At 39.0% G+C, this 23,619-nt stretch overlaps 1 protein-coding gene across 4 annotated transcripts in view; it reads right to left on the bottom strand.

Annotated features, from left to right (window-relative positions):
* RGS7 (regulator of G protein signaling 7) overlaps positions 1–23,619 on the bottom strand; it is a 462,295-nt gene that overhangs the window by 243,319 nt on the left and 195,357 nt on the right. For all 4 annotated transcript variants that reach the window (XM_012811568.1, XM_003800081.2, XM_012811569.1 and 1 more), the window contains exon 3: positions 8,082–8,178. In XM_012811568.1, coding sequence (XP_012667022.1) covers positions 8,082–8,178 — 97 coding nt within the window. The remainder of the gene's footprint in view (positions 1–8,081; positions 8,179–23,619) is intronic.

Here is a 23,619-nt window from a genome sequence, read left to right as displayed (position 1 = left end):
TAAAAAAATTAAGGTTTTTAACAATTTAAATAACGTGCATATGTTGACAAAGGCACACAATCACCAAAGTGTAACTACTGTGTAAATCTATATGAAAGCAAATATTCCCTCTAAAAAGTGAAATTAGTATCCACCCATGTAACAATATTTAATGAACGCCTCTTATGTTTGATGCTGGGTTTCGAGAGTGAGCATATGGAAACTTCTTGTAGTTTACACTATTGTCTGGTAAACAGATTAATCAAATACTACCATTAACGGGTTTATAATTATACAATAGACTGAGTACTTGAATGTGTTTTCATGAGAAAGCAAACTAGTTTTGACCGAAGGCAAGCGGGTCTAAATTGGGCAAAGGGGAAAAGGAGGGAAAGCATTTCAGAGGAAAAAAAGCACAGCAGTAAAAAAAAGCACTCAAGGCAAGAGCAGGAGGAACTGAAAAGTGATCCTATGGCTGGAGGGAGAGTGCCTGGATGTGATGTCTGAGCGGCAGGCCAGGCATGTAACCATGTTGCTCCTTATAAGTGAAAGGGATTGGAACACGCCATCCCCTAATTTTGGTATATTGATTAATTAGAGGTAAAGACAGTTGAGAAAAGTTCTGCAAGTTTGCAGGGCGGGCTTTTAACCTCCTCATTTCTGCATAAAAGCAGAACATAAATTTCCTGGGAAAAAGATGACCATCTGGTACCAGGAAGAGGAGAATGAAAACCTTCCCACCTGAGATAATGATGGCCAGATGAATCTTTATAAACAAACATAACAAAAATTATCCTCATCTTCCATTAGTTTCCTCACATTTTTTCCCATTCACTTTCTCACAATTAACTGCTTTTAGAAGCCCAAACCTTTTTCTTTATCTAGTCACTTCTCCACCTTTTTATTACCTTTTGTTAAAATGGTATATGAACCCTGACATCTAACCATTGTTTTGGAGTTTTCACTTTTTGTTAAAGAAGCATACTCCTTCATGTTACATAAAAATATTAACATCAAATACAATGTGTGTGCTTTTCTCTTGTTGATCTTTCATTTCTTATCTTAATTAGTAGGACCAATGAAGAGATCATAAGAGAGTAGAAGAAATGTTTTTCTTCCCCTACCCGGGTCTTGTCAAGGATTTAGGTCTTAAAAGAAGAGAAGGATTTTACTTTTTAAAATTAGGAAGATTTGCAACATAAAATTCTCAGTGCAGATGCCCTTTGGAGAAAGAGGGGATTAAGTACAGGGTAGATGTGGAGACCAATTAGGAGCTGATGTGACAGTCAGGCGAATGAAGATGATACACTGAACTAGAGCAAGACAAGGGTAAATGGTCACAAGCCAAGGTATTTGACAACTACTTAGAAGAAAAAATTGACAGCACTTATGCATGGAATAGACATGAGAAGGGAGGCTATAGGAATACAGAATCAAGGTAGCTTCAGCATTTCTGGAAAGTGCAATCATTATCAGCACAGAGAACAGGGATGAGGCTGAGGATAAGTCAATAAATTTCATTTTAGACATGTTAGGTTTGAGGTTTCTTTAAATTATTTAAGTGGAAATATAGCATGAGAAGTTGACTTTACCAGAGTTCTAAGGAAAAGTCTGAACTAGAGATATGTATTTCGAGGGCTGCATGAGATTTATAATTAAAAGCCATAGGCATGGATGACATTGCCTTGAGGGGAAAAAAAGCACAGAGTGAGATTTCCAATGATGTGATGCTACCCTAGTTGCTTTGGGAATAGTCTAGTCTATGGTGTTCTCTTCTTTTAATCCTTCACTGTGTTCTCTAAATTGTGTGGAAAGGAAACTTGAAGATTATAAGGTCTAATCTTCATATTTTAGAGGAGAAGAAATGGCAGTGGGTTACTCAAGATTCTGCTACTCCTCAGAGATAGAGCTGACACAACAGCTCAGGTCTTTTTGATGAGAACTCCAAAGGGCAGGGAGTGGGGATGTGCTGGGAGAGTCCCTAGTGCCCAGAATCCTACAGGTTTGTTGTGATGAAATAACACAGGTACATTGTGTAAAGACCAACACATGTGTGAGCAAACCCTGGTGGTGCTGAGAAAGGGAGTGAGATTTTGCATTGGACCTATTATGCTTTAAATATTAGTAAACTGGGCAAAATTGGGCCAAAATCTTGAAATCTCAGACCCTTTATTTCTTTCTTTAGAAAATGCAGATAAACAATAATTGCCTACAGTGTTGTAAGGAGTAAAACTAATGTACTGAAAGCCACTAACTGCACAGTAGGCTCCCAATTACTAACTAATATTTTCCTCCAAAGTAATGAAGTAAAAAAAGATGGCATCATAATGACAAAAACTTATTATTAAAAAAAAAAAAGTTCAAAGATTCATTGGAATAATTTCAAAACATTATATACGTTTGAAGTATTGAAAAGGTAGTTATTTCTCTCATCAGGCGATAAAGCTTGTTTGATATTTGTCACATTACATTTAAAATCTAAAAAGCATCTATGATTACAAACCATCTATGATCTTTATCCAAATAATATTCAATATTAATATATTGTCTAGAAATAAAGCCCAAATAAGCCCCTTACTAGTTTTATATCTTATGATTTTTATATAAGCCCCTTACTATTTTTATATCTTATTAAACAACTAAAACCTATGTTATAAGTTTTAATTTATTTCAATATGCATATAGCCAATGTCAATGGTACATTTGCAAAATATGACAAAACATTGATGAAATACCCTTAAAGTATAAAATTAATTATTTCCCTTTTATTCATAAACTTTCATACTCTAAATTTAGGTCTCTATTCCGCTAAATTGAGAGTTTAAATATAAAGGGTTTTGAACCAATATGGCTTTCCCAAAGATTTAAGATGAGAGAACCAATACACATTGCAAGCTACAGGATATGAATTCTGGGGAAATAGCTCTCACACAAGAATAAGACTTACGGGATTCATTTAAAGAAAATCTTCAAGCAAAATCTGCAATGTATTTTTAGCTTTATAGTTATTTTTCCCAATTTGGAGATACAGTTGTTCAAAAATTGTATGAGAGTTTCATAAAATTTTCATGCAGTAATATTTGGACATAATCTTTTATTTCATTTATGATAGACTGTTCAAGTCATAGCCAACGTGTAGCCTTACTTGAATGGAGTATTCTGGGAAAAATCACTCCTAACACAGTAGACAGTTCTCAGATTTCTCTTTGGACTTATTCCTTATCTATCTCCAAAATATGACTGGAAGCAATTTGTAATATTAATACCTCCCCCCCCACTAAATTAAAACAACAACAACAGTAAAAGATAGACAAAAAATCAATTAGAAGGTAAAGAAAGGTAGATACATAGACATATCAGTTATCGATCAGTTGAGAAATAAATGAATGAAATATTAAATTTATCAATGAACTTCTTGGCAACTAGAGAAAAAAGGGAAAGGAAAATACAAGTTATACATTTCCTATTATTTCAAAAAGGAAAAGTCAAGTTTATTTTCAAGATACAATATTCTTAGTATTATAGAATAAATTTATTTCATCGATCACCCCACTAGAAACTCAAAAACACATAGTACACATCTTTCACTATAACTTTCCAAAAGTTACGTAATATGATCCATGGAAAACCCCATGTCTCCTTCCAACATTGCAACAACAATTACAACCAGACAACCACAACATGTGGGCGGGGTCAGATAACGCTACGTGAGAAGTAAACTATCTCATATCTCAGCAATTATTTTCCTTTCTGTTCCCCCAACTCCCTTTAAAAAGGTGTTTTAATTTTTTTCTTTTTGCTAATCTATATTAAAAAGAAAAGAAAAGCAAAAGAGAAAAAGAGTCACCTAATAATGAGTGAATAATTCTGTATCAGCTTATGGTAAAGTCTTTGTTACTGTTATACACAAACTTCATAAAAGGATTTCTTTCAGTTATTAAGGGCATATAATTCAGGTTCTTTGCCGAAGATCAGATTACAAAATGACAACATTTAAACAATTTTGCTTCCATACCTGACTTTTCGTTTTTTTGTTGTGTTTTTGAGACAAGGTCTCACCATGTCACCCTTGGTAGAGTTTCACCATGTCACCCTCAGTAGATTGCCATGGCGCCACAGCTCACAGCAACCTCAAATTCATGGGCTTAAGTGATTCTCTTGTCTCAGGCTCCCAAGTAGCTGGGACTATAGCCGTCTGCCACAACGCCCAGCTATATTTTTGTTGCAGTTATTATTGTTGTCTAGCAGGCCCAGGCCAGGTTCAAACTTGCCAGCCCCGCATAACTGACTTTTTTAACCTCTCTGAGCAGAACTCAACTTCGTCCATCATCCCAGTTCAGCACGTGGTACCAAACTATATGTAAAGTATTTCCCCAGTAAAATTAAAACTTTTGCTCTCGAAACCCAGTACAATAACTGGAACATAGTGAGTAATGGATCAGTGTTCACTGAATTAAAAATAAAATAAAGGAAAATATAGTTAGAAAATACTGACATCTAAGACTAGCAGATGCCAATACCATTATTTTAAAAATCAGCTTAAAAAGATATATTCCCTGGTTCCCTCCTAGTCCTAAAGTGTTAGAATACCTACAGTCTCCCCAGCAGCATTTGACCCAGCCCACAATGGCAATTCTCCTTTTATAGCATTTTGTGCACACTCATATTTTTTTTTAAACAACTATAAGGATTTGTGCACAATACATATGCTTCAGGGGATGACTCCTGGATATAATTTGAAGAAATATTGATGTGGGAGAAGTATGAATTAACAATGGAAGTAGAGAACGCAGCAAAACAAAAGGTAGATGCTTTATGGGGGAACTTGAGAGTGAGGAAAGGGAAAGGATATTTGCGTAGGGCGGCGCCTGTGGCTCAAAGGAGTAGGGCACCAGCCCCATATGCCAGAGGTGGCAGGTTCAAACCTGGCCCCAGCCAAAAACTGCAAAAAAAAAAAAAAGGAAGAAAAAGAAAAAAAAAAAGATGTTTGTGTAGTATCTGGACTGTCCCCTTGATACTGCATTATTTTATTTTATTTTGTTTTAATTTACAAGTAATAATTGTACTTATTCATGGGGTGCATAGTGAAGTTTCAATACATACAGTGTATAGTAATCAGATCAGGATAATTAGCAAATCCATCATCTCAAACATTTATCATTTCTGTGTGTTGGGAATGTTTAATACCCTCCTTCTAGCTATTTGAAACTCTGTCATATATCACTGTCATCCTACAATGATATGTCTGATGGCATCCTCTGATTATGTCTAATGGCACAGACCATTAGAATTTAGTCCCCTATCTGGCTGTAATTTTATGTCCTTTCACATGACTCTCTCTGTAAATTTCCAGGTGACATTTATACTCTTGGTCCATAGATGTATCAAGAGTTTAGGGAGCACAAATGGGGTGAGCTGAGAAAGTTACAGTAACCATATCTGAGATCCTTCCTTCCCTGTGGAACAGATGGTAGCATGACACTACCCTCCTCTCACACAGCACAGGCCTTCGTCATTGTTCTGATGCCATCGTGGGTGACAAAGTGAGAAAATCCCTTATGTCATTAGTAGCTCTGCAACAGAACATGACACAGGCCCAGGGAGTGGAGGGAGAAGCAGAAAGAGCCAGGAAAGCAAGTGGCAGAAGGCTCACAAATTGGGTCACAAAAGAACAGAGGAATGAAAAATCCCCAGGGACCAGAAGAACTATCTGGGGAGAAAAATTGCAAAAAAAAAAAAAAAAAAAAAAAAGACTAAAACTTCTAATAAAGTGGATGAGGCTTGAGAACATTATAAGCTGGGAATTTCAATTTAAAGAGGCTGACAAACTCTAGACCTAACACCAAACATATCAATTAAATCTGTGGCAAAGCATCTAATTGAACCTGTGAGCAGAAAGCTCCTGAGAGGTTTCTAAGAAACAAAAAATAGTAATTTGAACCAAATCACAGTAATATGAAATAGTGTCATGATTTTCTCTCTATTCTTCAGCTGCCACTGTTGTTTTATACCAGTGAACATTAAAGCAATTATCAGAAATTTCAGGGTTCTTTCTCAATCTTGTCCCATCTTATTTTTTAATTAAAATCTTAACATTGTCAACCGAGAGTTCTTCCCACAGGTTGCCACTGAGGTATTGCTATCTGCAGAATTCAATAAAAAATGTTAGACTTTAACAGAATAGTTAACCCAAACCTGCAGCCCAGCTTAATCTGATGAGCAAACTGTTTTTGTTTGCCCTGTATATTTTTCTAAAAGGTCCTGAAATGGAACGCCTTTGGATAGGCCACGCTTGGTAGAACTGATCATTGTTCCCAGCATAGGTGGACAACTTAGTGAATTTATCTGCTCGCATTCTGAAATAGACAAGTTCATCCCTTTTCTTGGCTCATGAAAAATAAGCCACATTTTCACAAATAAGCCACATTTATTTTTAAATGCACATTTAACTCTCTGAGTTTTTGGACAAAGGGAATTTATGGTTTACCTGGAGATACAGGACACACACAAAAATAACTTTAAAACAAGTGCAGCATAATAATTGCTCTCAGAGAGGCAAAATGCAAGGTCATTGAGAATGCAGGGATAGGAAGCTAAGAATGGTCTTCTCCAAGGAGCTCTCTGAAGAATGGGTGGGATTTAATAGTTGAAGATGGCTAGGAAGTGGGAAGGTGAGGAGAGAAGATGTGGAATAAAGTCACAGATGTGGAAAGTCTAGACCATCGCTAAGGAAGAGCAAGAAACTGGGACAAAGTGGGCATGAGAGTGTAACGGGAGGACACATCCTGTTAGTGCAGAATGTCATTCATCCTGGGCTAGCTCTCACCTGCTCCAAGCTCCCTCTTTTCTCTCTGAGAGCAATGGAGCTCTAAACTCCAACACCAGGTCCTGCTTTTTCATTATTCCAATTCTGATCCTTACCCTCCTCCCAAGGTTGGAGGCTTCCTGGTCATGAGTCTTCCCTGCATCCTGGTTCATGGGGAAGCATCAACACACCTGATTCCCATCAAGCACCCTGATAGGAATCAGCTCCCCGATCATTAGTACTCACTGTTGAGGCTTTGGCCACTCATTCTGGCCTCTTCCCTGAGCCCCTGGAGGCCATGCCCAGCACACCCAGCTCCCATAATTGGGGTCTTCACTGTTCCATGGAGTCGGAGCACAGATTTTATGACTCTTCACTCTTTATTTTTCCTTGGGTTTCTCTACCCACTTCCAATAAAACCTGTGTTTTTTCCCTACTTCTGATAATGATTTCTTCCCCCATTTTAAAACAAGCCAACAAAAAATAAGGTCCATTGAGCTGATTCCTCTTTTATTCTGCATACCCAGTTATTCACCAAATCCTCATGCTCTTTCCTCTCTATTCCTTTAGCCCTTGAATATCAGAACCTTGGCACCCAAACTGGTCCTGCAAAAGCCTTGGCGCTATGCCCCTTCCTGAATGCCAATTTATCCCCAGCACTTTCATCATCACATCCTCTGCCCAAAATTTTAAACGTATCCATATTTCCCCATAGATCAGAATGGGAATCTTTTGGTTGGCTTTCAAAGACCCTTATAGCCTGACCCTATTTCTTCCCTCCTGTTCTCTGCAGTTGGGTCCCTGCCCCCTTGTGCCAGCATAGCTGGTGTTACTTTGTTCTTTGAGCTGATGTAACTCTCCCTCATCACTAAAATTCAACCCTTCATTGCTCAGTAGTTAGATTTTCCTGACTACTCATCAATCAGAGAAAAAGAAAATCACTAATTTTTTTCACCCTCTGAATTTCCATATATAACCTACATAAATTGTTTTATGCTTCTTTGTTTTAATATCATTTTCTGTTACTTCACCTTTCTTTATTCTACCTTTACCAAACTAACTTAGAGAAAGGTCATGATTTTTGGTGTCAGGTTTTTGGGGTTTTTTTGTTTGTTTGTTTTTTATGTATTATTTTCATTTTAAATGTCATTGCTATCATTAACAGGCCATGGGCATTATGTATGCAGTTACTGAATAATGGGTTAGAGAGAAAGTTTCAATAGCAAATGGCTGGAGTTGGTTTTCAATAGTTATACGAAAGATGCAGAAGACAGAGCTATGCTCCATGCAGACTTACCGGAGAAGACGCTTGGTATCTTGGAGAGAAAGCTTTTGACAGTACGAATAGGAATACCATTCTTTTCATCTTGCATGCGTGCGATGACATCTTCCATCTACACAATAATAAAATAATTAAAACTTTTACAAAGTTGAACTTTTGGAGAAGTACCGGCTGCCACAATAATTTTGCATTCTAGTTTTACCCAGCTAAGAATAATGCCACATTCTTAGCTTTCTAGACTTTGCCACGTTAATCATTTAAATTGCATTAAAAGGACAAGAAGGAAACAGCAAAAAAAACTGCCATTTTAGGGCCCCGTAAGCTACGAATAGGAATCATGTGCCTTGAATGTTGCCTTTCTTCTGGTTTCATATACTTTGGGTATGAAGGTTGAGATGAAAAGGTGTTGATCTTTGAAGTTGTCAAAAACCAGTGTCAGAGCAACTGACTCTTTATTAATGTTGTTTCTACCAAACTCAGTTCAAAAGAAAGTAGAAGACTTGAAAGACCTTCTTGGATTTCCTCATCAAGGAAAAGAGTTTCTGTGACTTGGTATAACATTAAAGCTCTAAAACCTGCCTAGAAATTCAGAACTGAAGGCAGCAACTGCTGCTTCTTTTGCCCAGACACCTACTGACATGTGATATAAACCCAGAGCACATGCACACACACACACACACACACACACATGCACAATGATGCACGATAAAATGAATGTAACGCCGTAGCCTTCTACCCACTTAGCAGATTCCATTCTTTCTTTTCCTTTTGCAAATTTTTCAGTTCTAAAGAGCTGTGCTTTACAAAGTTTAATGTGGAATTTCATTACAAATAACATTCATTCAAATCACAGCCTCAGATACTCTCTAAACCTGGGAGAGGCGCATACACAAAAACCTAGGAGTTGTAGACTGGAACCCAAATTCCATTTATTCACACAGTCATCGATCATTGATTCTAAACCAGGCTTGCCATGGGGCACTATGGATATACAAATGAATATAACACAGGTCAGGCGCTCAAAAAGTTCACACTCAATAGTCAAAACCAAGGTGAAACTTGAGGAAAGTTTAGAGTGTTACAGCAATGTTGGTTTCTCTTTTCTGATAATTATACCATGGTAGGTAAAATGTTAACATTAAGGGAATTGAGTAAAGGGAGAATGGGAATTCTGTTTCTTCTGCATCATTTTTGTAAGTCCAAAATTACTTCAATGGAAAAAGTTAATGAGAAGCCAGGCACAATAGCTCATGCCTGTCATCCTAGCACTGTGGGAGACTGAAGTGGGTGGATTGCTTGAGCTCAAGAGGTCAAGACTAGTCCAGGCAAGAGCGAAACCCTATGTCTACCAAAAAATAGGAAAAAAAAAAAAAAACTAGCCAGGCACAGTGGCAGCACCTGTAGCCCCAGCTCCTCAGAAGGCAAGAGGATCTCTTGAGCCCAAGAGTTTGAAGTTGCTGTAGGTTATGATGCTGTCACAGCACTCCATGAAGGATGACAGAGTGAAACTTTGTCTCAAAAGAAAAAAAAACGTTAAATAAAGTCACACTCTAAACTTTACATCAATGAATTATCAAATTCCAATCAATGTATCTTTAAAACAGTTTTCAACTAAGAAATCTAATTTGGTTGGAAAAGTATCATCAACTTTATTAATATGACAAATAACTGGGGATATGACAGCAGCAAGTTCTAAAGTATGACAGGTCTATATTTCACTCTCAGCCTTTTAATTTTACTATCCATGCTCATTAAGCAAGTAAATAACCTCTGTAAGACTCATTTGCTTGATCCATAAAATGGAGATAATGATACTCATAATCCTCTCAGTTTTTCATGGGATTGTATGGGGTGAGATATAGTATTTTAATGTTAAATGAGGTGACATATATAAAGGCTGGTACACAGATAGGACAATAAATATTGGACTAAAAATGTGCACACACACACCCCTGATACTTGGGGATACTTATTCTCGGTCTTCATGTTACTTTTTGTGTGGAAGGAACACCAGTAATCCCCCTGCCTCTTTCTGCCCCCTAATGTACTCCAGGGGAGCAGAGCTGACTTATCAGACAGAAGAGTTAGGAATGACAGACTGGCCCATAGGGTCCATTCCTCTTCTCCTGTCTGGAAGCTCACATCCAGCTTTGCTGATATAAAGGGGTCAGCAAGTCTGTCCTGGATTAGGTTTCAGGATTAAAGTTTACCTGTGCACAAACACTCTTCAAGAACAGCTGTATTCGCAATCCAGGTGATTTTCTGACCCCTTTGTGCCTTTCCCTTTGGTTGTGGTTCTAAGTTGGTTCAAAGGAAGGTATTTTTATCATGCCTCCAAAAGACCCCAATGATAACCTGATTCTCTACTTCTCGTGTGATGAAGTTATCTCATCAAAGTATAGAAACATGAAAATAGATACACTCTTAAGCCTTTTTATTTCATTAGTATTTGCTCTTGATTGACCTGACACAGTGTTCAGAAATGCAGAATAAGCTGCTTTGCCTTGCCTGGTATCAGCCTCTAAGCTCTTGTATTATCTGCTTAATGGTTTAAACCAGGCTGGATTAGACAGACATAGAAACCTCTCTGACTCCCCACTTTAATCGTCTCAGCACCTAGGGTTGCAGAAACAATCACCTCTGGTTAGGGGCTGAATTAAGGTTCACAGCTATCAGGAGGGTCATTTTCTCTGCAAAGTCACGCCTAATCTCAGCTCATTAGATCCCAACAGAGTGAGAGTAGGAGGGTGGGAATGGAAAGTGACTTCTGTGGTTGTATTCAAAACCTTCTGTTTTTCTAATTTAAAAATTTTCCTAGTTTTCAACAGAAAGAAAATCCAAGTAAAAATAAGATTTATATTCTAGACTGAAAATGTGATCATGGAAACATATTCAGCTGTTTTTGTCATAATTCAGACATGATTTATCTACAAACTTAGTCATGGCCTCACATAGGTCCTGCATAAAAGTACAGCCATCTAATCTACTGAAGTTACCACAAACATTCACTCAGTCTATCAGTTTTTATAGTAAGCACAGCTTTTTTATTTTTATGCACAGACTATAGCTTTTATTAAAAACAGAGATGGAAGGAAATCTCACAAGCTGCTAACAGAGCGGGTCTCTGTCTGAGGTCCTGCCTTTCTCATTTTTTTTTTTTTATTAAATGATAGCTGTGTACATTAATGCAAACATGGGGTACAGTGTAGTGTTTTCATATACAATTTGAAATATTTTCATCAAACTGGTTAACATAGACTTTGTGTTGTGGCCTATAGATAGATGAAAAAATGCTCACCATCCTTAAGCATTAGAGAAATGCAAATCAAAATTACTTTGAGATAGCACCTAACTCCAGTAAGATTAGCCCATAACACAAAATCCCAAAACCAGAGTTGCTGGCATGGATGTGGAGAAAAGGGAACACTTACACACTGCTGGTGAGAATGTAAGCACAGCTTTAACATGCTGGATTATCTGCTTTTCCACTATTAGCAATAACAATTGAATAAGAAAGAAAAGCTAAAAGCAGACAAAATAATAGAACACACTGGATATAGAAAATGCTATGGGGGCGAAGGGGAAGGTTTGGTAGAGGGACGGTAAGCGGTGGGATCTCACCTACAGTGTATATTGCCAGGGTACATGTCAAATCCATTAAGAATAGAGTATAAATGTCTCAACACAATAATTAAGTAAGTGAGGTGAAGGCTATGTTAACCAGTTTAATGTAAGCATTCCAAATTATATATAAAATCAGCACATGGGCTCGGCGCCTGTGGCTCAAGCAGCTAAGGCGCCAGCCACATACATCTAAGGTGGCGGGTTCGAATCCCCAGCCCAGGCCCCGCCAAACAATAATGATGGCTGCAACCAAAAAAATGGCTGGGCGTTGTGGTGGGCGCCTGTAGTCCCAGCTACTTGGGAGGCTGAGGCAGGAGACTCGCTTGAGCCCAGGAGTTGGAGGTTGCTGTGAGCGTGATGCCCTGGCACTCTACCCAGGGGGATAGCTTGAGGTTCTGTCTCAAAATAAATAAATAAATAAAATCAGCACATTGTACCCCATAAATGCATTAATGTACACAGTTATGATTTAATAAAAAATTAATAGGAAAAAAATTTTTAAGTAATAAAATAAAGAAGTAAGGTTAATACATACTAAAATTGTTTGGAACAATTTAGTTTAAGGTCAAAGACTCAGGGACCCTGAATACTGAAAAAGAGCAGGGACTCTCTCCTGGGAGCCAGCTGAGTTCTCCCCCAAACATGGAATTAAAGGAGAAATTTCAAGTCCCTTCAAGGGAAATTCCAGACTCTAGCTAAACCTGAAACTGCAATCAAAGAAGGAAATGAATATAAACTGCTGAGCAAGAAGACAATAATAGCTTAAACAGTAGCCACCCAAGTAAGGTAGAGTCCTAAGATGTTTTATTTCTTACAGAATCTAAAGATCACATCTTGACATGCGGGCTTGAGGTGTTCTGCAGAAACCCAGACTCCCAGCAGATGGAAAATGCCAGCTGCTGTCACATAGACCTTATAGACTCTGACCAACTAGACCTAGAAAATGGGTAAGAAAGTTCTAGAATCCCCTCGCCCTTAACTCACTCCGCAAATCCCTGCACCCCTACACCCTTCTCCTTGTGTGGCACCCTGCAATAACCACTGTTCTTCCTCTCAATGCAAATCTGGTGTCAGGGTTTGTCTTTGCTGTGACAATCAGAAGTTAGAAGCCCGTGATCTGTATGATGTCTTCAAGCTACAAAATTATTGAAGTCTGGAAATAATCATCAGGGTTCAGATTTTCTTCACTAAGTCAAGGAGCCAACTCCCTGTCAGAGACAAATAGATGAGGCTGTTAAAACGAACAGGGCCTTTTACAAGTTTATTTGCTTTCAACTGTCAGCACGTTTTAATTTCAATGCAAATCTTAGAGTGATTAAGAGCATGCATTTTAGGCCAGTCAGATCTGAGCTTAAATCCTGGCTGCGCTGCTTACAAGCTGTTTGAACAGGTTAAGTTAGTGTTATCACACTAAGACTCAGTTTTCTCATCTGTGAAATTAAGATGATAATAATAGCATATGGCTTATCAAGGGTGAGAATGCTGTTTACCATAATGCCACCGTCCCCATCACAACCACCCTCATCACCACCACCACCACCATCATCATTATCATCATAATGAAAGTGATTTCTTTTCTCATCACTATGCTAAGAAGCTACAGACTTTTTTTTCTCGTACACTTCAGCTGGCAAAGACAACTACATTCAAGTGCCAAATATTTATTAAAAGCAATAAATTATCAAGCACTAAGTAGACAGAGACGCCTGTGATAAGCTCTACCTTATTTGACTTGCAGAACACTGGACTTCTATTGGTCCCTGAAAGGAGATTTGATTAGAAAAAAAATCAGAAAAACATTTGTGCATATAAGCAAAGACCTCATAAGCTATAAAAAATATATATATTTAAAAGGGGGAAATGAGATGCATCCATTTTTGACAAAATGAAAATGTCTTTGCTCTCATATTTTCTTGATGAATTTGCCTCTTGAATTTTTTTAGACGAACAAAGAAATATATTGAGTATTCTTTGCAGTGCTTTATCTTTTTTTCCTACAAATTGATTTACTATGTGTCATAAAAGTAAAATAACTGTCCTTTGCAAAGTAGTTTTAAGAATATCTTAGGTCAGGCTTTGTGGCTCGCGCCTGTAATCCCAGCACTCTGGGAGGCTGAGGAGGGTGGATTGACCAGCGTGAGCAAGAGAGAAACTCTGTCCCTAAAAATAGCTGGGCGTAGCCTTTAGTCCCAGCTACTGGGGAAGCTGAGGCAAAAGGATCACTCAAACCCAGGAGTTGGGGTTGCTGTGAGCTATGAGACCACAGCACTCTACCCAGGGTGACAGAGTGAAACTCAAAAAAAAAAAAAAATCTGTAGCTTAACTTATTCAAAATCATTTTATACCTATAAGATAGAATAATTCACATTTTATTAACTGGCATAACCATCTGCTAATATGAACTTCCTGAAGAAAGAATTGTTACCTCACTCACCTTTGTAGTGCTAATGTGTAAAGTGCCTGGCCCATAATGGGGACTCAAAAATAAAGGGGGAGGGGGTTGGAGGGACTGCTGAATTTCTTTTTTTGGTGACAGAGTCACAAGCTGTCGCCCTGGGTAGAGTGCTGTGGTGTCACAGCTCACAGCAACTTCAGACTCTTGGGCTCAAGCTATTCTCTTGCCTCAGCTTCCCAAGTAGCTGGAACCACAGGCACCAGCCACAACACCTGGCTATTTTTGTTGTTGTTGCAGTTGTCATTGTTGTTTTAGCTGGCCTGGGTAGGGTTTGAACCTGCCAGCCCTGGTGTATGTGGCTGGCCACCCTACCCACTGAGCTATGGGCGCTGCCCTGAACTGCTGAATTTTTACCTTTGTACCTTTGTACCTTTTCTGAAAGACCCAGAATGAAAGTAAAAGTTAAATTAAAGGTTCGGTTTTAAGATATTTGAATTGCTTTTTTTCCTTTTTATCTAACTTGTGGCCAAAAACTGAACTATCAGATTTGGGAATAGTGGGACAGAAGGGCTCAATGCACTGTAGGTCAACATACTCACTCTCTCCGTTCTATCTGGTGTGGAAAGTCTTCAATTGCTTATTAGAGGAATTTCCTCCTTCAGCGCATGAGAGTAAATTAGTGGCTGTTTACAGGGCTGTCTTCTTGCTGACAGATTTAACACTCAGGTTCACTGTCATGTGCAAGCTCTCAACATAAAAGGCACGATTGAATTTCAACACTTTGCTCTTTTTCCAGGACTTCATAATTAGCCTTTCCACTGGAATAGTTTAGATGACACTTCGGGGCTTGCGATGTTTCTTCAACACTGCTCAGGTTAAGCAACCCCCGCCTGCACGTCGGCAGAATCAAAGAGGGGGCACGTTCTGCGGGTACCTCGTCTTGGAAGACAGTCACTAATTATTCCAGAGGGGCTGCCAAGCAAGGCTCCCACATACTGATAAAAACAAAATCGCTGCCTTGAAACCTTTCCAGTCCTCTAATGTTCCGAACAACAAGGGGAGTTTTTAATTACATTTACTTGTAGCTGTGTTTGCCAGAACTTCGCCACAATATCATTATTATTGATTTCATTAAGCCGATGGCTTTACAGAGACACCTGGACTACAGGCAAAACGTTGGTGGGAAGGAAAGCAAAAACATTTTGTACTCTGTCCTTCTAAAAAAGAAATGAAATCAATCATGGTTTCAAAGGAAGTTTTCCAGCTTCATGTCGACACCCACCATTAAGCACGGGCGTCTGAAGATATAAATGAGAGACTCTACGGGCATACTGAGCGGGGTTTTTCCTCTGTGCACAAACCTCCAAATTGTGTGTTAAGTGCTAGCTATGAAAATGGGAGAAATGATCACTAAGGTGCTTCCTGGATTTCTTGGGCAATTACACGGTGGCAGATGTTTCATAGTTTAAATCTGCTTCTCTCTTTTTCCTTCAGGAAGACTTTCTAAGGAAGAAAATGATTTGCACTTCTGAATTCAGCAGTGAAGGCAGAGAAAGGAGAAATGGTCTCTAATGAAAGTCAAATAAGAATAACAAGATTAAAATTTGCAACACAAACTTTTCTCCGCCAATAACTCAATTAAATTTGCTTCTAATTGTCACCACTTCCTTCCACGCTGCAGTCAGCACCTTCACTCAGAATTAATTACTCTTTTCCTGTAAAAAAGCTGCCATTTTCAGGAGTAATCGTGACTAAAATCAGAAACTAGTAAAATCTAGTCACATGTAAATCTGTCCTAGTTCATCTTGAATATAGATGTATTTATTTGGAGAATTTAGAGCTTGTATCTTTTTGTGATTTTATAGAAATAGAGGTAAATTTAACTTTTTGATTTGTAAGTCTTGTTTCTGGTTGGGTTTTTTTTTTTTCTCACATAAAGGATTTCTCTTATCCATCTCAAGGAATATAATTGCTACTCAAAATAAATAAACAGGTAAAGGAAAAAAGTATGGCTTTTTTTTTTTTTTTTTTTTTTTGCAGTTTTTGGCCAGGGCTGGGTTTGAACCTGCCACCTCTGGTATATGGGTCCGGCACCCTACTCCTTGAGACACAGGTGCTACCCAAAGCTATGCTCATTGTATCTGTAGGATTACTTGGGTTCCAAGTGACAGAAACCCAACTTAAGCTGTCATGAATGAAAAACGTGCTGCAAAGTTGTGGGATCATTTCTATGACTCAAACATGGGAATGTAAGTGGGTCTCAGCCACAGCCCACCTTCAGGACATTCTTACTGCCCCCTCTGGCTCCTCTTTTTGTGGTAACATCACTTTTCCTCTCAGCCCAGAATGTTCCCTTAGTTCTCCAATGCACAGAACAGCAAACACAGCTGCCCCTACTGTCTAAGCTTTATAGTTCATAATCCAGGACCCTGGGCAGAAATTGCTTCTCTCTCTTATTTTTATACCTATATTTTGAGACAAATCTCTGATTTTTTTTTTTTAACTTCAGAATATTTTGGGAGTACAGATGTTCTGGTTATAAGATTCGCCTTTGTACTGTTTGAGTCACAGTTATAACCGTGTCCATCACCCTGATACTGTACACTGTGCGCTGATTTTTTGGACCTCAAACACTGGAGGGAAGTGCAGTGGGATGGGGCATTAGGAAGACAAAACAACGGTGTTCATTATCATTTTATTCAACATGAAAGCTTCATGAAAAACACAGGAATAGAGCTCTATAGCAGGGAAATTTTAAGAAAAGCAGTCTGGAAAAAAACAAGATAGAGTGGAAAAGGAAGACTGCTAAGTATTAGAGAGCTAAAGACAGATAAAAATTGATGCATAAAAAACAGACAAGCAAAAGAACTGAATGAGTTTTCACAGCTATAAGAGACAGAAAGAAAGAAATAAGAGGACCAAGGGCAATGCCTGGTTAATTACATGTAATCTTTGCTGAAGGTAGTGTTTGCCCAAGACGTAGAAAACAACAAGGGTGTTAACTATACGTGATAAAGTATCTTAGGTTTTCAGAATTTTTTTGTTCCTATGAGGTGTGACTTCTTTAACTTTCAAAAAGAGCATGATGGCTAATGTCTATTGCAGTCCAAGTTCAAGTCCTTCCCCCTGAAATATTGGGGAAAGGATTCACGGGAAAGATAGGTGAGGCTGATCCAAGAAGACAGGCAGGATAAAGGGTGGGTCAGGCAGGGGCAGGCAGAGCATGTGAATACCTCAATCAATCACTTCATCCGCGGCTTCACGATGGGAATGAGTCAGACGCTATAAAAGTAATAAACTGTGTTGGATCCTTCTTCTCCTTCTGCCCTTCCACCCTAAGTTTTAATTCTCTGAAAGCTGCCTTTGTAGTAATTCTCAAACTCACTTCTACCTTGCCATCAACCCAGTTCACATACTGCCTGCTTAAAATTCTCTCTTAAAAGAACCCTTTAGCTCCTGTTTGATTGACAAATCCTAGAATTAACTTGGGAACAAGTTAAGAGATATTTCACCTCTCGGTTAAACTTTTCCTTGACCTGACAACTCCGTGAGTTCTCTGTAAGTTAAATTCTCAGATTGCTCTACGGTAAGACCCCGACCTGTCATTCTGTAACAGAGGAGTCACCCTCCTCCCACAGATCGGCAAGTGGGGAATGTGTGACTGAGGGAATGGCCTAAAAAGGGAGGGGAGCAAAAAAATATTTTTTGTCTTTTAAAACTTCTCTCACTCTTTTTGGGAACTGAGACCTATATTCCTGCCTTGGGCAAGGAGGGTTAGTTTTCAGGAGGGACAGGAGACTATTTTGTGTTCTTTACACCGTAGGAGATGAGCCAGAGGCTGGGTGCCTGGTAGGAGTCGAATGAGCATCCCAGGCTTTGTCTTCATCAGAGATGGGACAATTAAAATCATTAGCCTAGAAATGAGGATCTCCCTTTAAAAGCTCTGTATTTGCTATGGGGAGGAATTTGGATTTTGAGATGACAGTCTGCCATTTTCCTCCTTTGCCAACAAGGAAATAAACTTCTTTTTCCTTCTCCTCAAACCACTTTTTGTCTTTCTACTTAGGTGGCCTCAACGACAGATGCCAAGCATCTGTTAACAAGTCCAGCCCTAAAATATGAACCCCTTAATTGTGTCTCATGCTCCCCAAATTCTCAGCCATTGCTCCCTGCCTCACTTTCCCACATACCATTCGTCCCACCAGTAACACCCTTTCTGTTCCCATCCCTGCCTATGGAAATCCAATTATACTTCTAGGATCATTTTAAATTTTACTTTCTTCTGGAGGCTTTTCCTTATCCCCGCCCCCTCTCATCTCAACTGAATATTATGATAGCTAGCCTCTTTCAACTCAAGACCCTTTTTTGTAGTTTTAAAGTATTTGCCCCCACCGTACTCTATATGACTCATGTTTAAGTTATTTACATGCATATACGTCATTCTCTTTAGATTTTAAATCCCTTCATGATTTGCACCAGGTTTGCTGTCTGCAGCATGGGCTATAAAGAATTACAAAGGACCCCCATTTTTCACCTCTTACATTTCCATGTTGTGTTTGTATGTTGGCACTGGTGTTGTTTTGCCGTGAGACGGATTCATATTTTTTTTTGCAGTTTTTGGCCTAGGCTGGGTTTGAACCCACCACCTCTGGCATATGGGGCTGGCGCCCTATTCCCTTGAGCCGCAGGCGCCGCCTGATGGATTAATATTTTTTGCTATTTGGATTGTTTAAAAATTCTCACTTTAACAGGATTAAAATCTTAACCTTTAATTCCATTATTCAAACCTCTATTGTTACATATTTGGGGGTCAACTATCCCCAACTGCTCATTATAGATAGTAATATACTGTCTGTGGTAGAGTGCTGAGCCTCACACCTGTAATCCTAACACTTTGGGAGGCTGAGGTGTGAGGATCACTTCAGGCCAGGGCTTTAAGACCACACTGAGCAAAAGCAAGACCCCCATCTCTACTAAAAATAGAAAATTATCTGGCTATTGTGGTGGGCACCTCTAGTTCCAGCTACTCGAAAGGCTGAAGCAGGGGGATTGCTTGAGCCCAGGAGTCTGAGGTTGCTGTGAGCTATGACGCCACAGCCCTCTAGCCTGGGCAACAGAATGAGACCCTATCTCAAAACACACATATACACAACGCCCCTGAATTTATTTATATATACATGTGTGCATATATATTTGTGTGTGTTTGTCTATATATTTGTGTGTGTATTTGTGTATGTGTATATGTGTGTATATTTGTGTGTGTACATATTTGTGTGTATATATATATATTTGTGTGTGTATATATATATTTGTATATATATATTTAATTTCTGTAAACATTCTGTGTGATTGCCAATGACCTTTGCCAACTAAACTGATCTACTCAGAAATTACCTCTCTATTTCTTTTTGTCTTTTAAGTTCAGAACTAATAGACTAAGTCATTTATCATCTTTTTTTGTTAGTCACATTTCTTACGACCTTCCAAGTCAGAAGCAGCAGTCTCATCAACCCTCTCCGAGGAGGGATCAGAATTTCTGATACACGAACAGCCTCCCTGGTGACCATTTTACTGATGCAGGTGTTTGATCTCAGGTCAGCGTTTCTCCTAGTTTAGCTTCTGGAATCAATATGAAATTCAGCAACCACTAGCTTTCATAAAGATAAACCAATCATTCCTTTGAAATGACACCAGCTAGGAATGCTTAGGAAACAGTGTCTAAAGACAGCTGTTGATTTGGATGAGTGGAAAAGGCCTGGAATGTGGAACCTGCCCTGGTTTAGCTAATCTCTGAGATTTTGGCAGGAAGGATGAATAAGAGAAGTCAAGGTGCTCTTGGCTGAATCTGACAGTTTAAAACATTCTCGCCAAAGGAAAGGGGCCTTACAATTCACAATCCCTCTGACAGGGCACAAGGGATTTACAATAGCTTTGGCGCATAAGAACTACTGTAATATTTCAGTTCTTTGATTTAAAGTCCAGTTCCTCTTTGTAGCCATTTATGTCTTTGTTGTTTATAAATTCATGTAAATCTTTTAGCAACCATTTAAGCGTCCATGATTCTGTATGTACATTACCTGCTACTTGAATTCATCCATAGTTCTTGTTATTAATACTTGCCTCACAGAAGCTTAAAAGGAACCCCACCAGTTTAGGGTTTCAGAATTATCATATTCGAGGTCTTTGTAAATCCATGAATTCTGACCTAGACTGTCTCATCCTTCTTTCCATGATCTGCAGGTCCAGCCTTTCTCATAGTTTGACACAGAGCGTCCTTCCTACAGTGGTCTGCCCCAGCTGAGATTCGTGACAAAAGTCTGATCAATTCTCACGCCATGCACCACAGACTCATAGACGCTTGTGAAACAAATGCTCTCTCTTCCTCCCGCACCTGCACACTTTACTTGCACCTGCAAAACCAGAGTTAGAGTGAACGTGCCGTAGAGACCAAAAGCTTCTCTGTTATTCCCATAAACGGACTGAGAACAAGAAATTCAACATTGGCAAGAATCAAGCTCTATGATGCAGCATTTGGGACTCAGAGGGTACCGTATTTGCAGAATACTTGGAACACTGCAGCGTATTATGTTGGTGATTATTTTCTCAGGTCTTTCAAGATTGGTCCAGGACTAGCTGCATTCCAAATGCACAGAAGTTTATTTACTACATACAATCAATGCCTTAGGTCATCCAGGCTTAATATTCTCTGGAAACCTGGTTTAAGGGTGTTGTTTTGGGCAGGACCTGTCAGAGCATGAAAGTTACAGAGTAGGGCTATGCTCTGCTTCCACTGAGATAAACCATGAAGGCTAGGGATTAAGTATAGACAAGGACTAAAAAAAAATAGCTAATGTCATGTCATTAAATATATACATGCATATATATATAAATTAAATATATACATGTATATATTTAATGACATGACATCAAGAAATATTACACAAGGAATTTACTTCTATAACAATTTATTTGTAATATGAGCCCCAGAGACATCTTTGGCATGATTCTTGCATAGTTTTACCAGGGGTGATTAAAAGGATGACCTTCTAGTCATTACCACCTTATGTATGAGGGCTGAGTCCTTAGCCTGGCTCCCTCCTACTGGCTTAGTTCAAGAACCAATACCATGTCTGCAGCCATCATTCTCAACAGAAAATAAAAAAAGGATTATAACCTGAAGGTAAGGCAAACACACTTAAAATGGACAAAAGCATCATCACTCGGGCTGGTGAGTTTGAACCTAAACAACAATGACAACAACAACAAAACAATATCTGGGGGTTTTTTGGTGGTGCCTGTAGTCCCAGCTACTTGGGAGGCTGAGGCAAGAGAATTGCTTCAGCCCAAGAGTTTGAGGTTGCTGTGAGCTGTGACACCACAGCACTCTACTGAGGGTGACATAATGAGACTGTGTGCCAAAAAAAAAAAAAAAAAGTGTATATGTCACTTGATTATTTGACTTATATGTTTCAAAATTTTGAATTGTTTTCTGCTTCTGCTGACACTGACCTTTTTCTTTACGTGGCACTCCTGGTTTACTTATTTCACACATTGATTCTTAAATTTCCAACTCCTAGAATTCTCCTGAGATTGATGAGCAAACCATACAAAAGCAGAAGGAATCGAATTCCCACCTTACTACCCTTGCTAGTGCTGCCAATTCAAGTTCAAATGGATTTTATTTTTCGGAAGTATTTGAAAAGTAATATTGATCTTTCCAACCCACTGAAGACTTAGCTGTAAAGAAGGGGAAATTCCATGTGACTTTTTTGTGATTCCGCCTTTATAGCTGGAAGGCTGGGGATGGGGATTTGGCCAAATCATTTCCGTCTTGTTGGTCTGTCTATGAAGGAGGGCTTTCTGCACAGGACTGTTCTTTCATCCTACTCTACTCTCAAGAGATGAATTAGAATGAGAGGTGGACTAATTCACATAAACTCCCAAAGCCAAGTCAATCTGAGCCAAGACGCCTAAACATAAAACTTCCAGTTCAATAACTGGCTCTTTTATGTCCCCCACAATTTTATCTTCCTTCAGAGGGCCAAGAAAATCAGAAAGCCGGGCTGCTTCTTCCTGACAATAATTCTCAATAAATTCCATGAGGAAATAAATACGAAATAAGAAATGGGCTTTCCTTATCCCTGGATATCAATGACTATTATCTTATGATTGGAACGTGAACTCCAGAGGGTCGTGGCAGTGATACTGAATCTCTTAAAACAATTTGCCCTTTGGATAAATGCTAGGTCATACACAGAAACTTCCACATAGATGCACTCCACTGACCGTCAACAATTCTGCATGTCTCCACCAGCCGAGAGGACCTCGTGGAGCTTTACATTCTGCCCTGAAGAATGAAAAACAATAGCTTTGTTTTCACCATCTTAAAATACTGTAAGACATGTAAATACTGATGACATCATTGAACCTGCACCTACTTCCTTAACATCTTAATACCTGCACAGAGGTACATCTTTCAGAGCTTGGAGTGGAAAGATGTGACCTTTGTTGCCCAGCAGAGCCATGTGCAAATCTGAGGCCTGTCATTTGATGAATGATTAGGAAAGTAATTTAACCCCTCTAGGTCTTTATACCCCTTCCCTATAAAATGAGAATATCACTTCTTTGAGGGAATGAGCACTTGACAGCCCTACTGGTTTAATCCCATCTGTATCCTGAAGAGTCTCTTTGGAGAGACTGAATGTACCAAGAAACAATGGCCAGACCACATATGCATGCAGAACTCTGGCACACACTCCTGCAACCAGCCTGCGAAGCCAAACCATAAACTCAGCTGCCAGGAGTCCAGAATGAGCAGGACTCAGGCATGACTCTTATTATAAAGTTTTTCTATTTCCTGCTGAACACAAGTGATGGTGGCTGATTCCCTTGCTATATGGCAAGCTCTGAATATGTATCTTTTCTTTGTTTCCATTTAGATGGTCTTCATTTATTTCCACACTTGCAAATTTCACCTATGCACGTATACCTCACTAAAGTCCTAAAAAAGGATTTGGAGTAAATCCTTTTCTAAAACGAAGCCTTCTATTTAAGCAAGGTCCCCTTCCGGTTCTAGCATTCTATGACTAATAAATGTTGAGGACAAATTAAAGCGCTGATTTGGTCGCTAGCTGAACAGGTGATCAGAAATACATTACTCCTGTGTGCGTGAGAATGGTCGGCACTGAACCTCTGGATGAGTTGTTGGTTTAAATTTTTATACCTTAGAAGCACTAAAAGACCAAACTAAAACCTCCACAACTTCATACTAGGCAGTATTATACAGCTCAGTTAAGGGACATAGGCATAAAGTTACATGACTTCTTTGGGGAAACATTTATCCTTCTGCTAAATATCAATTCACTTTCACTTTTCTTTTCTTTTCTTTTTTTTGTTGTTGTTTTGTTTTGTTTGAGACAGAAATCTTACTGTGTCACTTTGGGTAGAGTGCCCTGGTGTCCTAGCTCACAGCAACCTTAAACTCTTGGGCTTCAGCAATCCTCTTGCCTCAGCCTCCCAAGTAGCTGGGACTAC

Source organism: Otolemur garnettii, unplaced genomic scaffold, assembly GCF_000181295.1.
Source record: "Otolemur garnettii isolate 467f Iridium unplaced genomic scaffold, OtoGar3 scaffold00165, whole genome shotgun sequence".
Taxonomy (NCBI): domain Eukaryota; kingdom Metazoa; phylum Chordata; class Mammalia; order Primates; family Galagidae; genus Otolemur; species Otolemur garnettii.
The sequence above is the reverse complement of the archived record's forward strand: the minus strand, read 5'-3'. Positions and strand labels throughout refer to the sequence as shown.